The sequence below is a fragment of the Berghia stephanieae genome, chromosome 4 (genome assembly GCF_034508935.2).
Source record: "Berghia stephanieae isolate SIO BIC M18660-M18661 chromosome 4, UCSD_Bste_1.3, whole genome shotgun sequence".
Classification (NCBI taxonomy): Eukaryota; Metazoa; Mollusca; class Gastropoda; order Nudibranchia; family Aeolidiidae; genus Berghia; species Berghia stephanieae.
In genome coordinates this window covers 16,281,103-16,297,507 of record NC_088363.1, presented here as the reverse complement: position 1 = coordinate 16,297,507, position 16,405 = coordinate 16,281,103, and the positions used below count along the sequence as shown (strand labels likewise).

At 35.9% G+C, this 16,405-nt stretch overlaps 2 protein-coding genes across 3 annotated transcripts in view; one reads left to right on the top strand and one right to left on the bottom strand.

Annotated features, from left to right (window-relative positions):
- LOC144971706 (uncharacterized) overlaps positions 1-692 on the bottom strand; it is a 29,937-nt gene extending 29,245 nt beyond the window's left edge. Inside the window, exon 1 of the mRNA XM_078912780.1 lies at positions 565-692. The gene's annotated coding sequence lies outside the window, so the exon portion shown is untranslated. The remainder of the gene's footprint in view (positions 1-564) is intronic.
- Positions 693-9,062: 8,370 nt separating this feature from the next.
- The window catches only part of LOC144970109 (uncharacterized), a 38,976-nt gene continuing 31,633 nt past the window's right edge, over positions 9,063-16,405 (top strand). Inside the window, exons 1-2 of one of the 2 annotated variants that reach the window (XM_078909338.1) lie at positions 9,063-9,183; positions 16,047-16,187. In XM_078909338.1, the coding sequence (XP_078765464.1) occupies positions 16,050-16,187 (138 nt within the window). In that variant the 5' untranslated portion in view covers positions 9,063-9,183; positions 16,047-16,049. The remainder of the gene's footprint in view (positions 9,184-16,046; positions 16,188-16,405) is intronic. The other variant, XM_078909340.1, reaches the window with a different exon arrangement.

The following is a 16,405-nucleotide window of genomic DNA, read 5'->3' as shown; positions in this document are numbered from 1 at the left end:
TTGGTTCAATTTGGATACCATTGTAGTCTAGCTGTCCAAAGTCAATATCACGTGATTTGATTCATCATGACAAAAGGAAGTTAAAATATATAAAGAACAAAATATTATTTATATCGGATGTGTTGCTAATTTTCTCTTTGGACATCTTTTGCGTTGACAATACGAAGGCAGGTATCCTACATGCCATCACGCACTAGAGGGCGGGATGTTACCAGCAAAACACAGCCGAATTAGTCACCGGCCTTACAACACCCACTTCTAGGCAATGGTTCATGAAATCCGATTTTTTAGTCACTTGCTTCGTTTAGGCTTAAGACTAGCAAGACATTTACTAGACTAATAAATAACTAAATCTAGTCTTCATTCATGAAAACGGTTCAAGGGCCTAGTTTAACATTGTTGTAATAGACAATATTTTGCGTCATTTTAAAAAAAAATGTCCATTACAACAATGAGCTCATAATAAATAATTTGATTATCAGACCTGCAAATAAGTGCGAGTAGGGTTTTCATCCACCAACACTTAGTAGAGAAAGAGGGTCTTGAAATATAATGTTAACTTACCTATGCAACAAATCATGGTAGCAAAGAAAACAATGATAGTGATATTGTGTATTGATTATGCCCATTCATTCGCATAGGACATTGTAACGTGTATATACAAGCTCTTGTTTTAAAACAAGAGTTCCTGTGGTCCATATCAAACTATCACACATGGAGCATATAAAGCATGTTCAAGTATCGTGCCATTCTGTGCTTTGATGCGTATATTATATATGTAATAAATTCTTTGTTTGTTTGTTTTTTAAAGTTGTGAAGCGCACAAAAAAATAAAGAAAAAAAGAAAAAGAAACTACAAACCAAAATTGAATATATAGATAACATCTTCAGCTAGGCACAGACTTACATAGGTGTTATCAAGGATGGTTAAGCCCCATTTACACGTGCAGTTAATTCACCAACGGCCTGGCGGATTAACTGAGACGCGGTTGATGTGGGTCACCGTTGAACCGTAGCCAACGTTAACTTAAAGCCGGACACTAGAACCCTATAGGATTTACAGTTTGACGTCATTTTAAGGTTTGTGCAGCGCCAAGTGAGTTGTCGTTAGTAGTGCTCAAGGAAACAAGTGATCCCATTGGTTGAAATGTTGAATACGACTATTTGTTTTCTTTTGTGGCCAAAGACTTGTCTTTTGACGTCATTTGTTGGTCAGTGTCATGCTATAAGTTAACGATGGCTAAGGTTGAACCGACAGTTTGTCGATGAGAGACGCTCCGTTTAGACGTACAGTTCTATGAATTGTAGTAAAGAATCTTTTCTGTTCCAGACCAACATTGTGAAGGGAAAGTATACACAATAATACCGGTAGATTGAACAATGAAATTAAAACAAAGTGATGTGTTGCTATTGTTATAATTAGCTAAACATCAATTTACACATACACCAATCAAACATACACATACTCACACACTCTCTCAGAGCTCTATAATAATAATAATAATAATAATAATAATAATAATAATAATAATAATAATAATAATAATAATAATAATAATAATAATAATAATAATAATAATAATAATAATAGTATTAATAGAAATAATAATAATATTAATGATGATGATGATGATGATGATGATGATGATGATGATGATGATGATGATGATGATGATGATGATGATGATGATGATGATGATGATGATGATGATGATGATGATGATAATAATAATAATAGTAATGATAATTTGAAGTTTAGGCGGTCTTTTGTCTCACCCGACGTTGGCCTTAACGAAGAATTTAAATAGATAAATACAATTCTAAAATGGATATATCTTTGTTTAAATGAAAATCAAAATTTTCAGAGTTATATTGATAGAACTTTTATTATAGTGATAAATGATTTTTATTTATTTATGGTCTTGCCTTCGGATCAGAAGGTCCTGGCCTCGGGACCCGCTCTGAGCGGCGTATAGTTGAGTCACTGGGAAAGTTTCTTAACTGACATTCTCTCACTGTACTCTTGTGTAAAATGAGTACATGGCAAGGCTGTCTATATAGCACAGGCCAGGAAGCGTGGGAGAGGGACGAAAACTAACAGGCCGACTTCGCCGCTGTCCACTTTATCGTTTACCTGTACGCCGGCGTGCAGCTCTTTGCGCACAAAACAATTTAAAGACGTGTTAAGTGTTAGAGGATCTTATTTCTAAATAATATTAACGCTTATAAGTTCGTTCATTTCAATATCAATAACGACTTAGCTAAAGTTACACAAGTTACCCATATAGAGTACTTTGTAGTAATAATAATAATAGTAGTATAAAAGTTAAAAGTGAAAATTCTTATACTTTCCTTTTTTTTACTTTTATGTGGGTTATTCCATGCTCACTGCTAAGGTCATATAAGTGCTCAGTGGTAAGTAAGATGTTAGACAAGTTAAAATGATACCAAGACTTTAGGCCCTGCCATGGATGTTTCAGAGAGGTAGATTTACGAGGGAAATAAATATCATCTTTCAAAATAGGTGACGAAAGATATTTACAGTAAAAAATATAGATTGATGATGGTTACCCCATAACATGCATTATGGCCCAGGGATATGCTAACACCCTTTTTGTACGTAAGTACTCAGTCGTATAGCACGACTGAACAAACAGAGCAGCTGTGTATGTAAGCTTGTTAAGAGAACACTAGAGAGAGAGAGAGTAAGGTGATAGATAAAAGAAAAGTAACTGAAAACAGTTTGTAGTTACAAGTTGAATAGAGACAAGAAAATACATTTCCAAAAAAATGACTGAGACTGTCGTAGCTGTAGAACACTTGCAATAGCTTTAGATATATAATTATACTTCCCCCCCCCCCCCCCCCAAAGAAGAAGCAGTATGACAATGGAAGAACCTTAAAAGGATTCCCATCTACTATGACCCCGCCAACCATCCGCTTGCACACTAGAGTAAGAAATAAAACTCAGTTCTTACAGTTATCTCATTGGGACATTTATTTTTAACATATGAACAATCTGTATATCATACATAATATAAAACAGAGATTGCAAGTGACATACTTTTAAAATATATTTATACTTTGTGATTTCAAAAACATAATTACAGTTATAGTATAGTTGAAGTAATAATTATATCACTCAATCAAGCAATTATATTTATTACACACATCATAGTTATCAAAACATACAAACCAGTAATTTAAACAAGCATATGTGGGGTTTTTTGTTTTTGTTTTTAAGGGTTTTACAACACTTAGGTCATATCAGCGCCAGTAAAAAAGGAAGAAAATGGGATAGTTAAAAGTTATAGAATTACAATTAAAGCACCCAAAAATAAGGCAGACAAAGGGGAATTGGTTCAAATAGGGAACAGATGTTGATTCCAAGAGCACACTATCAGTGTACGAAGTTTGAGATCACTCAATGTCTCATTCAGACATAAGCACAGGTCTCCTTCCAGAGGAACACACTCAATTGTTTACAAATCATACATTGGTGAAAGGAAAAATAATACAGTACATAACAGAGAGATGATTTACAAGGAAAAAAAATTATCATCTCCCAAAACTAACTATACATTTGACTGTTTCCCTCCCAGCCAGGGTATCCGTCCAGGGCCAGGACAAAACCAAGTAATCTCATTCCCAAGACAAAGACAGCATGTTGGAAAACAGATATAGGGGATAAAAGACACAGTATGTATCTCCCTGCCCACTATGTGAGGTCAGGAACAAACAAATATAAAATTCTGACAAAAATACAAATCATGCAAATTTTATGGCTTTTTTTACATTTACAATCTGATTAGAACAGTTTGCTTCATTTACTTTCTTAGAATAATTATTCAACAAAATGTTGACAAATGTTGATATACATACATATATGAAATAACTTATCTCTTTGAGACTTGCAATTCGTACACACAGATGAAAATTCAATGGGAAGGTTACACTCTGTCCAGTAAGCTATATTTAGTTTCATTAGGACATCTTTTTGATTGTTTAACTTCAAAAAATGTAGTTCCATATTACTAACAGCAACATTCATGATTGAAAGTGCAATTTGAAACAAATGAACAAGAACAGGAGATGGATATGTTAAGCCACCGTGATTAAGGTTTTCAAAATACTCTAAAAGTTTATCATCAATAGAAAAGTCAAGACATTTGTTTTTATCTCCTACAATCTCACAACAAAAAGAACAATCAGTTTTTGTAATAACTTTCTTTGCAACATAGCCAGCAACATATATAACATCTAAAGACTCTTGACTGAATTTCAACATTTTCAAAAGGAAAATTTTGAATGAAAAGCATGTCACTTTCATCCAAATTATCTGAAGAGAACTCAGATAAAAAAACATTTAACATTTAAGGGAATGCTGCCTTTAGAAGAAGAATGAATAGTTAAAAGCTGCTTTATAGTTAATTTTCTTTCATTCTGAAGAATCTCTTCCACAGAAATCAAAGTATTTCCACCTGATAACTGCCTATATTGACCAAAACGAGCCTCAAGATCATCAGTCTGAAATTTTCCAGTCAAAACAAATTTAAAATTAAGTTTAGTTAAAACATATCTTATCAATTCAACTAGACATTCTAATGTATGGGACAAAGCATAAAATGTATATGAAGACAAAAAACCACACTTAGTTTCTTTATGCATCTGGTTCCATTTCTTGAGCCATGAAGACATTTTTAGTAACCAACTCAGTCTTTCATCTTCACAAGAGAAGAAAGGAGAGGCATCTGGTTTAATCTTATTCCTCCCATAATACTGGTGATGTATATTAACCATATCCCACCAACGACAAACTATAGTCAAGAAATTAACAGTACCCTCCCAAGATGTGAAAGCTGAATGAGGACCTACGGTTTTCAAAGCAGCAATATTGGTTTCATTAAATATCTTAAGGGCTAAACTGACTTTCTGACGCTCTAAAGAGTGTGGGAATAGTGATTTCCAGGTTAAGGTAGGGGCCTCTTTTAGAAGTTGGGACTTTTCAACTCTGTATAAATGCTTTAAATCAAAAAAGGAAGCATGAGAAATACATTTGCTATCTATGACTTCACTATCTAAATTGGGGAAAGTAAAAGTTTGACTATCGTTTTTAACATTCAACCAATTATTTCGAATTGATTTGAGAAGATGAACAGAGTCAAACAATAAAAAAATCTTGAGAGAATTGTCAATAGGATTAGGTATAAAAAATTTAGTTTCTGAGTCTTTAGTCAGTAAAGAAAACATCTTTCGATTAATTCTATTGTTATCAGAAATGACACTGATGACATTAAATCCAGCTTTACAAACATTAAAAATTACATCATTTGTTGTTTCAAACAAGAAATCTGAAGTCATCTTTACAACAGGAAACATTCCAACAATTAATTTCTTATTAGACATGACAGAAGAAATCATAAAACATTGCATAGACTTGGCAAGATTTTCAGGATCATTTGTAGCCTGTCCAATTAATTGCTCCCCTCTGTAGGATAATTTCGACTTGACATGAACTTCATCAATAAGAAGATTAACATACAAATCTTTATCTGACAGGTACTTAATTTCATTCACTAAAAAATCCACACACTTCATTTTTAAAATGCTCAAAACTTAAAATTTTATCTTGTTCTAAAAAAACGTTAAAACTTTCCTCTTCTCTCTCCTCAAGTCTCTGTCTCTTACTCCTGGGGCTTTCCCTTTGAGGCAAAGGGGTAGTAGTGAGGTAAGAGGGAAGATTTGGAAAAACTGATGGGATGGCACCAGCTTTCAACTTCAAACGCTTCCTGCGAACAGTTTTCTGTGGTTGTCCATCTTTTTCAGGAATGACTTTAAAACGTATAATATCATCTTCCTGAAAGTGTTTTTCACAAACAACAGTAAACTTTGTCACAACCAAGTTTTCCCGAGGAATTTTTCTAATCCATGAATTCCTTTGTTCTGCATCTTTCGGGAATTCAAAACAAGATGCCTTTTTTGGCGCACAATTAAGTCTGTAATAATTACTGTCACATCCAGGGACACAGCACTTGTTCACCATCATGGAACGAACTGTTGGTTATCAAATACTGTGGGAAAAAAAAATAAAAGGTAGATACATTAGTTTATAGTAACCATTTGAAATTAGGGTAGAGATTAATGTCAATTGTTTTAAGCAGGACTACAAGATACATGTACACATTACACATCATCTAAAAAATAACGATAAGTGTTGAATTGTAAGCCTCAATTTATTAGACGAAGACATACTGTGGACGTTTCTGGTTTCCCCTTTATCAACAAAACAAGACGAATAAGAGATGTGTAGTGTGAATGGTGTAGATAAGGTGAATAAATATAAACAACGATGGACAGCCTACCCCTTTGTAAGGAAGTACGAATTAAATTCATTAAAATTAAATTGAGCTTTTATATAGTACAATCTCCACTAAACATGCTCAAAGCGCTTTACAAGGGGTCTCTGACAAACAGCAACACGTAACATGTAGAACGAGACATGACGCCTGTTAGGCGATAATACAATTTTTTCGGACAGAGACAACGCTGTTAATGGCCAGATACTCATTTTTTAAAACCTGAGTACGGTGAGAAAATGTGAGTAAAGAGCCTTTTCTAAGGACTCAACTATCGCCAAGCGAAGCTCGAACCAAGGACCTTCTGATCAAAAAGCGAGTGTCATACCGCTCGACCACATAGCTGCCCACTAGACCACATAGCCCCATTAAGAAACAAGGCCCACAAATACTGATCTCAAATAAATAAATAATTTTAGAAAATTAAAATCGAAGTTTTTTTTAAAAACATGGTAAAATTTTTTTGAAAAACAGCAACAAAAATAGGTAACAAAAAAAGAGGGAAAAAAACGAACAAAAACAAACAATAAACAGATAAAGACGCAGTAAACGTATGATAGTGATAGGTGCCCAGTTACCGTGTACGTAGACAGTAATAATAATAATAATAATAATAATAATAATAATAATAATATAATAATAATAATAATAATAATAATAATAATAATAATAATAATAATAATAATAATAATAATACCCTAATAATAATAATAATAATAGATTAATTAAAGGTTTTAAATATATGAGTGTTGCCAAAATGTTACGTCATATTTTAAGACGTCCACCTCAATTTCCAGTCACAACTTCCCTATGACTAATGGCATGGGCTAGCTGAGAGCTGGGACACAATCAGCCCCGTTTGCAGTCGAACTGCCTAGTCTAAGTAAGATAGATTGACGGGAAGCCTTCCGAAAGCTCCTTCCTACATCCCCAGTATTCTTGTTCTAGTAGGGGTTTCAATGGGAATGGGGAAACTTTTTTTATAATGTTCTAGTAGGGAGTTTGGGAGGGGGGAGACAATTAAAAAAAAAAAGTTTCCCCCTTCCCAAACCGCCTACTATCTAGATAGTACTCTAGAACATTATAAAATACAAGAATACTGGGGATGTAGGAACTTTCGGAAGTTTGATCTTCATTTAAGACGTCTATCTACCTAGTTTTTCATTTAACAGTCAGCTGTGAGTTAGATAAAACTCTCTTTGTAATCCAAACTCACATTCCATTTTTACCAGTCATTCTCATTGTCATTGTCACTCGTCACACTCACACTCTACACTCAAAACTCGCGACAAAAACTCACCTTTGTTTGGGAGGATACGCTGAAAATTGAAGAGAGCAACACTCAAAGGGAATTAGACGTCTTTATATCCATCTTGTAGAGAGGCAGCGATCCGTAAATAGTTGAAACAAACTTTCTTTTGTTAGCAGATCAAGGCATTGTTGTCAGAACAATGGCGGAACAACGGGGAAGAAATCAGGGTTGCCAGATTATTTTTCAACAACATGCCAGGGGAAGACTCAAAAAATGCCAAAACACTCCAAAAAAATGCCAAAGTCTGTTGACTCCCACCCCCACTAAGAAAACTACTCACTTTTGATAGACAATTTACTATCATATCCTGGTGGCTTGCGTGTTTTCTTTTCTTTTTCTTTTTTTTTTTTTTTTTTTTGAATTATACTAAATTTCCTGTTGGGGTAATTATTTACCTACTGACTACTAAGTGGAGTGCTAAACCACTACACCACGGTTGGATTTTAAGAATGAAAAAGAAATGTGAAGATGTTTGTTTTTACGCGTTTAGAAATAATTAAGAAAAGGTGTCATTTGAAGTATAATATACAAGAAAAGAAAATGCCAAATGAAAATGCCAAATGCCAAATGATTTTTCTAATGCCAAACGGTTTTCAAAAATGCCAGATTTTTGGAATCTGGCATTTAAAATGCCAAACTGGCAACCCTGGAAGAAATAGCGATACAAAAGGCGGAATGATCGTAGGCCTGATTGCGTATGCGATACCTTTAGTTAAAATAATAGCGGCGGAGATGTAAAATAGTTCTCACTTCAAATCCGTTTTTCGGTCATAATATTCTATTTCAAAACAATATGATGTAGTGGAAAAATATTGAAATAACATTGTGATACATTTTAAATATGCTGGAGTCAATAAAATGTTTTAAAAAGTCGGCCTGGTAGTTTTTTATTCTATCCCTTTTCCGGACCTGCTTCCCGGCCTGGAACACTATATAGAGGGCCTTAGTACATGGCAAGGCTGTGTATGCTCTGGTACATGGGCGTAAACAGCGTTGTCTCTGTCCACAAAATTCTAACGTCGACTAACAGGCGCCGTGTCTCGTCCTACGTCTTATTAAGTGTTGCTGTTTACTAGGGACACCCAGTAAAGCGCTTGGAGCACCTTTGTGGATATTGCGTAATATAAATGCTCTAGTTTGTTTGTTATTCTTGGTTTGATTTTGTTTTGTATTTGTTTTTTGAGGGGGGGGGGGGCATACTGTATTGCAAAACTAATTTAAGGGCACATTTATTTGAGATCAAAGCACGCAAAGTTAAATCAAATGGTGGATTATTTTTTATGGCGGATTTATTTTTTTTGGCGGATTTTAGGCAAATGTTGCAGGTAAGTAGGATAAAGTTGGCGGATTTTGGAGGATTTCTGGCATAAAGTTGGCGGAATTTTTGCAAAGGTACCTGGCAACACAACAACCTCCTTTTTCGAGGAAATCTGAAAAAATCCCAAGTTCTAAGTCCTTCCTGCATAATTTACATCAACACGTTAACGGTCTGTTTTAAAGACTGGTTTTAAACAGGTAGCTTGTTAATATCTCCTTAGTGTGTCTGGAGATAGCTTATTCGTTCTTTGTATATAGGGAGTGACGGTATACCGGGAGTGACTATTCTCATCCCCCTACTAGGATGCTTAGTCTTCATAATAGTAATAGTAGTAATAGTAGTCTTCTTCTTCTTCTTCCTTTGATTGCCCACAATCAATTGGTTGATTATTATGGCAAATATGAAACTGCTTTCTAATCTCTCTGTATTCCTTGTTTATAATCGTTAATCTAAAATCAATTTCCAGGGACATTCAGGGGTCGTCAACGTTGGTCAGTGGTGGTTTGTGTAGGGTCTAAGTCTAAGTATCTGCATAGCAACTTGCCACAAAAGCATCAATTGTAGTGGCTTCGGTCACTTTAGCGTCAAGCTGGTTCCAGTCTTTGACCGTACGCGGCAAGAAGGAAAAACCACGGTATTGTGTTCTGTGTGTTATGAGGCTGTATTGGTTGTTGTTACCTCTTCTCTGTCTCAAAGGTGCTGGTATCGGTTTTTTCTTGATGACTGGGCACTCAGCGAGGTGGTGCTTGATCTTAAATAGCATTGTTAATCTTGCTGATTTTCTGCGATGTTCTAATTTCGGCCACTGTAGTTTTTCCAGCATGTCTGATACACTTGAGGTGTTGTGATGTCTGATCAGGACGTAGCGTGCAGCTCTTCTTTGCACTAATTCTATTTTTGAGATGTATTTTTGGGTGTGTGGATCCCAAACAGTGGAAGCATATTCCAGAACAGGTCTTACAAATGTTTTGTATGCCTTTTCCTTGATTTTCGAGGAGCTAATTTTTAGGTTACGCCTTAAAAATCCCAGTGTTTTGTTTGCCTCACTTGTGATCTTGTTAATATGCTCATCCCATGTTAGGTCTTTTTTCATGCTAACACCAAGATATTTTGCAACATTCACTGTCTCCAAAGTATGTCCATGTAAGTGGTATTCAGTTATCGTGGGTGTTTTTGATCTTGTTATGGACATTGATTCGCACTTCGCTGGGTGGAACTTCATATCCCAGCTTTCTTCCCATATTTCTAGTTTACGCAGATCCGCTTGCAGTTTGTCACTGTCAGTGCTGTAGACTGCAGTATCATCTGCAAAGAGTCTGGCTGTTGTGGTTAGATTAAGTGGCAGGTCATTAATGTATGCCAAGAATAGACAGGGTCCTAAGACAGATCCCTGAGGGACACCCGATATAACAGGTACTTCAGTCGAGCGACATCCATTAACAATAACAGCTTGCTGGCGGTCATGTAGGAAGTTCTTAATCCATGTTTGGGTTGTGCCCTGTATGCCGTAACGACAGATCTTGTGCATAAGTAGGCTGTGATTCACACGGTCAAAGGCTTTGGCAAAGTCCATGATAAGGACGTCTGTATGGAGTCCCTTCTCCAGATTGGTTGTCAGTTCTTCCGTAAATTCCAGCAGTTGGGTTTCGCAAGATCGCAAACGTCTGAAACCGTGTTGGTATTCGGTTAGTACATTGTGTTGTTCAAAGTGGTTCATGATGTTGCTGACGATGATGTGCTCCATTAGTTTGCAGATGATGCATGTCAAGGAGATGGGCCTATAATTTGCCGGGTCGTAGTGTTCTCCTTTCTTACATTGGCATTTCTCCAATCTGATGGTATTACACCTGAAGCCAAGGAGGACTTGAAGATGGCTGTGATGCCTGGGGCAAGTTCTGGAGCCAATTCTTTTAAGATGCGGGGGGATAGGTTGTCAGGACCACTGGCTTTGTGGGGGTTAAGTTTAAGTAGTAGTTTCATTACTCCTTCTTCTGTGATGGTAATGTCATTCATTATAGGAGTGTTGGTGGTCTTCATTGATGTCTTGTTAAGGAACTCTGCATTTGAAAATTCTTTTCCCTCACTGAAGACAGATTGGAACTGTTTGTTAAGGATCTCTGCCTGCTCTTTGGGGTCTGAAATGAGATGTCCTTCCTTTTTTAGTGGTGCTATGCCAACATTATTAGATTTTTGTTTTTTTATATAAGACCAAAATCTTTTATTATTTTGTGATTTATTTTCATTTTCATCGCTAAAGATGCCGTTGAGGTGAGACCAGTAACTACGTCTCATTTCGCGCTGTATTATCTGCTTCAGGATGCGAATTTCTGTTGTTAGTTTTTTATCACCAGACATTTTCATTTTTCTGTACAGGCGATTCTTCTTTGCGATCATTCTTTTTAAATTTGATGTCATCCATGGCATGCTGGTCTTGCTTTTGGTGGTCTTGTGAGGTATGAACTCCTTGACGGCTTCCAGTAATGCGTTTTTGAAGTCGCACCATAGGTCTTCAGTTGTGGACTTATATTCATTGGTGAGAATATTGCAGCTGATATTTTTTGCAGAATTTCTTAAGTTTTCCTAGTTTGCCTTGGCGTAGAGGGGAATTTCTCTGATAGGTTGAGCCTTTTTTGTTGTATTGAGGCTAAACTCGCAGTATGGAATATCATGGTCTGAGAGGCCTGGAATGATTTCCACCCTTGGTATTAGTTGTGGTGAGTTGGTAAGGACTAAGTCTAGTGTATTTTCTCCCCTCGTGGGTTCATCAATTATCTGTTGTAGTCCATGGTCGTAAACAATATCCATGAAGTTAAGGTGTAGGTTTGGAAATGGGCATTTTTCTTTTAATTTCATAGAGTTCCAGTTCCATCCTGGGAAGTTGAAGTCTCCACCAATAAGGAGGTGCGCATTCTTCATCTGGGTTGCTCTTTGTAGGGTTATTTGGAGCCCAGCAAGACTGTCAGTGTCAGCAACATTTGGTCTATAGAATGATGCAACATAGAGTGAGCGCCTTCCTTTTAGTTTTATGTGTGCCCATATTATTTCATAATCTTCCACTTCCAGGTCTGGTACTTTGTAGCTGTCAATGTTGTCTCTAACCGCTATCAAGACCCCTCCTCCATTGCGATTTCGGTCCTTTCAATATAGCTTGAAGCTGTGTGGGAAAATTTCTGCATCCGAAATGTCAGGGTCTAGCCATGTTTCAGTACCAATAATAATATCTGGTTTTAGACTGTCAATGAGATGGGGGAACTCTGCTCTTTTGGAACTTACAGACTGAAAATTAATATTGAGTATTCTTAGTGGCCTGTCTTTCCATTTGTTTTGTTGTCCTGCTCTAGAAGGGGTGGAAGCATGGAAAGGTTTGAATGTTTTGGTGGGGGTGGCGCCAAAAGAAGAAACACTCAGAGTTGAGAGAGAATGGGAAAGGTTTGCTAATGAGTCAACACCATGGAGGTCAAAAACAGTCCTGCTGTTGGGATTGTCACATACGCCACAGTACCATTGTTCGCTGCTATCATTCAGTTGGTTATATGTTGCTGACCCGATACTCTGACAGAGTCCATGGTACCACTGATTACATCTATCACAGACTACTCCTATATCATTCCATGTCACTGTTGTGTCACAATCCCACATATCCAAGAAGATGTGCATGATGTATTGTCATTGGACATCGTAAGGCACTTGAAAATGATAAAATATGCCAAAAATATTCAATTTGTTTACAGAGAGAAAAGAATGACCGCCATCTTGGATGGCAGTTCAGCAGTCACAATTGTTGTATGTTTAATCCAAAGGTTGTAATGCAGTAATTTGTTAAGTTTCTTGTCACAAGTTGCACAATTAAACAAAAAAAATCAATCAAATCCAAATCGCAAAAAGCCGGCAACGTTTTTTTTCGGTAATCCAATCGGCCGGGGGGGGGGGGGATGAGAATAGAGGCAGCCTCGTATTATATATCTAAGTTAAAATAGGGGAGACATTTCGAAAGCTCCTACATCCCTTGTAGTATTCTTTCAATGTGTATTTTCACATTGATCTGTTGTCTATTATTATTAGGGTTAGCTCGAGATTGGAGGATTTTTTAATAAGGGTTAGTCATAAGTCTTAGCAAAGGTACTAGGTTGTTTGTTTTTTTTTTCCTATTAGGGTTAGTTCAAGGTACTAGGTTTTATTTTTTCTTGGGGTTTGTTGAGGGAATATTATTTAAGTTGTTTCCCTTTGTAGGAGCTTTCGGAAGTTGAGTTTAGAAGGAACTAAAAAGGCTGCGGCTATTCGGACTCGAGTTTGAATAGTCTCCCGTGGTCTCAAACACCAATGCACATGTGTAATCAAAAGGTTACTCAGACTCGTGTCTGAATATTCTAGTCTCCAGTGGCAATATAGATGTTTTTTTTTTTTTGTTTTTGTTTTTTTTAAATTTTATTTCAATTTACCATTTGGAGCTCAATGGCTGGCTGGCGGATATTGTGAATATTTTACCCATAACATCTATAATGACATTTTTCACATAGAGAAATAGATCTTTAGAAAACCTTTTGTACGACACCTCGCTGTTTGGATGTAGGATAAATGTTCTGAAGTTATGTTGATTTTACTATCTATCTACATAATAAGATGTTGCCATTGTAACATTATAAAAGTAAAAGAATCAAAATTGTGAATTTCAAGACATTTCTCGATATGGATCATCACTAGCCCTCCTACAACTACCACTACCACAACCACCACTTCAACCACAAATACATCATTACCACCACCACCAATGCTACAAGAACCACCACTTCATATCACCACAACCACTATTACTACAATAACCACTCTCACGTCATCACTACCATCACTATTACCATATCATCATCATTACCTATTCATAAATACTTTTTATATGAAACTATTTTGGTTTGGGAGCTTCAGTTAATTTGAAGAAAAAGGGAGAATTGACATGGTATTTAACATTCAATAGCGAGGCAAGTAGTCTATTGATAGTTAAAAAGAACTCAGGAGAGCAAAACAACACAATATAAGGCAACTTTTTTTCAAAATGAAGATAAAGAAAATGATTAAAATGTCTGATAATAGGGACAATATCATTTATAGACCACCACATTATCACAAAGAAATCGGTAGGGTAATATGTGATGAACTAACAGTAACAGAAATCAAATCTAACAATAACGAACAATGCCCTTTTTTTGGATAGCATGAGAGTTTAATTTGCCTCAGGAAATAGGAAGAAAGGTAGACTCACAAAATAATCTAGTCTGTCCTCAATTCATAGACACAATGATCATATTAGGTGTCATATTGTGGGCTTATATATTATTTATTATTAAATCAATGACAGAATCAACAAACACGTCTTATCTGCTTGAAAATCTAAATCATAACCGTTTATTATTTCAACTTTTTAATCCACCCCATGTACTCAATTACTACAATATAATACTATAACCTAATTATGTGACATCTCCCCTTTTAAGTAAAAAAAAATAATATCTTGGTCTTGATCTTGTAATTTAATCCAAATAAATTCAGCCTACCTATCACACACATTCGTGTATTATTCCTAGTATATGTATATCATTTAATGCCAATTCAAAACAGTCCATCAAATGCCGAGTGTATGAATATTGTTCAGTTTTCTTGATTCCGTAAGTCTCCTAGTCAGAATCTTGAGAAACGCTCTTTCCTGCCATGAAAGCTTTTGAAAATTAAGTTCATCTGGCGGGTTAAACTTAGGCATCCTTTAACGTTGAGTGACCTATTTAACCCCTTATGCAGCTGGGACGGATATGACAAGTAATGAATTAAAATATATATTTATCTTGTACACTCTACTTAACTGTATAAATATTCCTCGAATGAGTGGTAATCTATTGGGAATAACGTTCACTTCTAACACCATGGCTTATATATTATTAAATCAATGACAGAGTCAACAAACATGTCTATTCTGCTTGAACATCTAAATCATAACCGTTTATTATTGACTGTAAGACTCATGAAAAGATCTTGTAGTAGATTTATTCTTTACAAGAAATCAACTTGCTTGAAGACAACAGCCAACAATGGTCCCTATGTTTTTTTCATTCTCCTCTTTGTTACCAAATATCTGATGAAGTCAACAACTACAGGGGGAATTCCAATTACAGTTACAGGGTCCCCACCGGGTCGTGAAATCGGGAAAAAGTTGGGAATTTTGTGATGTGATGGGTCGTGAAGTCGGGGAGAATGGAAGTCGGGGGAAAACAAAATCAAGGATTATGTGAGGCACATAGGTGGCATAGAAAAGTTTGAAATTGGTGACAATTTATTTAAGTCATGTGGATTAGCCAGTAGAAGGTACAAAGCTTATTTGGAGGAGAAAAAAAGCAGTGGAGAAAAAAAGTGGGAAAAGAAAACTAGCAGAAGAAGAAGTTGTTGGGCTGAAAAAAAAGGAAAGTGGAGTTGACAGAGAATGCTGCTTTTTTTTTTTAGGAAAGAAAGTGAAAAACAATCAGACAAGGCTGATGAAGTGACAGGGATGAAGGAGCAATTAGCTTTATTCACCAGTGCAAATGCTCTGAGAAAAGCAGCCATAGTGAAGGAAGAGGAGTTGGCCTCCGTTTCTAAGAAACTTGAGGAGAAGGAGGCCTCCTTGAAATTGTTGTAGAGGAAGGACAGTTTGTAAATAGTCTTGTACATAGTGTATTATAGTGAAGTGAACAATGAAAAGATTGGACCTCTCTATTCTATGGTGCAGATTTAATTATGCAATAAAGAGAGACATTCCAAATGTAAACAACTTCAAAAATATTGGCTTTATCTTTGCTTAATCTAAATAACTGTGAATCATTCTGTAGACTCATTTGAAATATGACATGTACTTATTTACAGGTCTGGTAACCCAAATTCTTATAGTCTCATTGTTGTAATGTTCATACTCTCAAACCGATGCAAAAAAATTATTATCCATTAAAACGTTAAAACAAGCCTATAATTGCATTTGATTATCAGACCTACTGATTTGTTTACATCGATCTTAACATATATAGTTGTCCATTTTTCAATTCAGGGCATGGAGCAGCATCATAGAGACCTGATAAGGAGGAACTACAGAGCTCTTGCTCAAGAGTTTAGTACTACTGTAGATGAGGTCTGTCTTGACTTATATCAAGAAAGGATTTTTAATACAGCCATGAAACAAGACATTTTGGTAAGACTGAATTGGATTAATAGTCTGATGTCACGTCACCCGCAATGGCGAGCAGCATGGTTCTAAATAAAGAAAATTGGTACTTTTCATTCTTCATGCTGGCTAGAATTTTTCATATGTGATCAGAATGTATGAAAGTCACAACGTGATCATATTTATAATATTTTTCTCCTCTGGATACACTTTTATGCTCATCTGAGAAATATTTCATAAGGGCG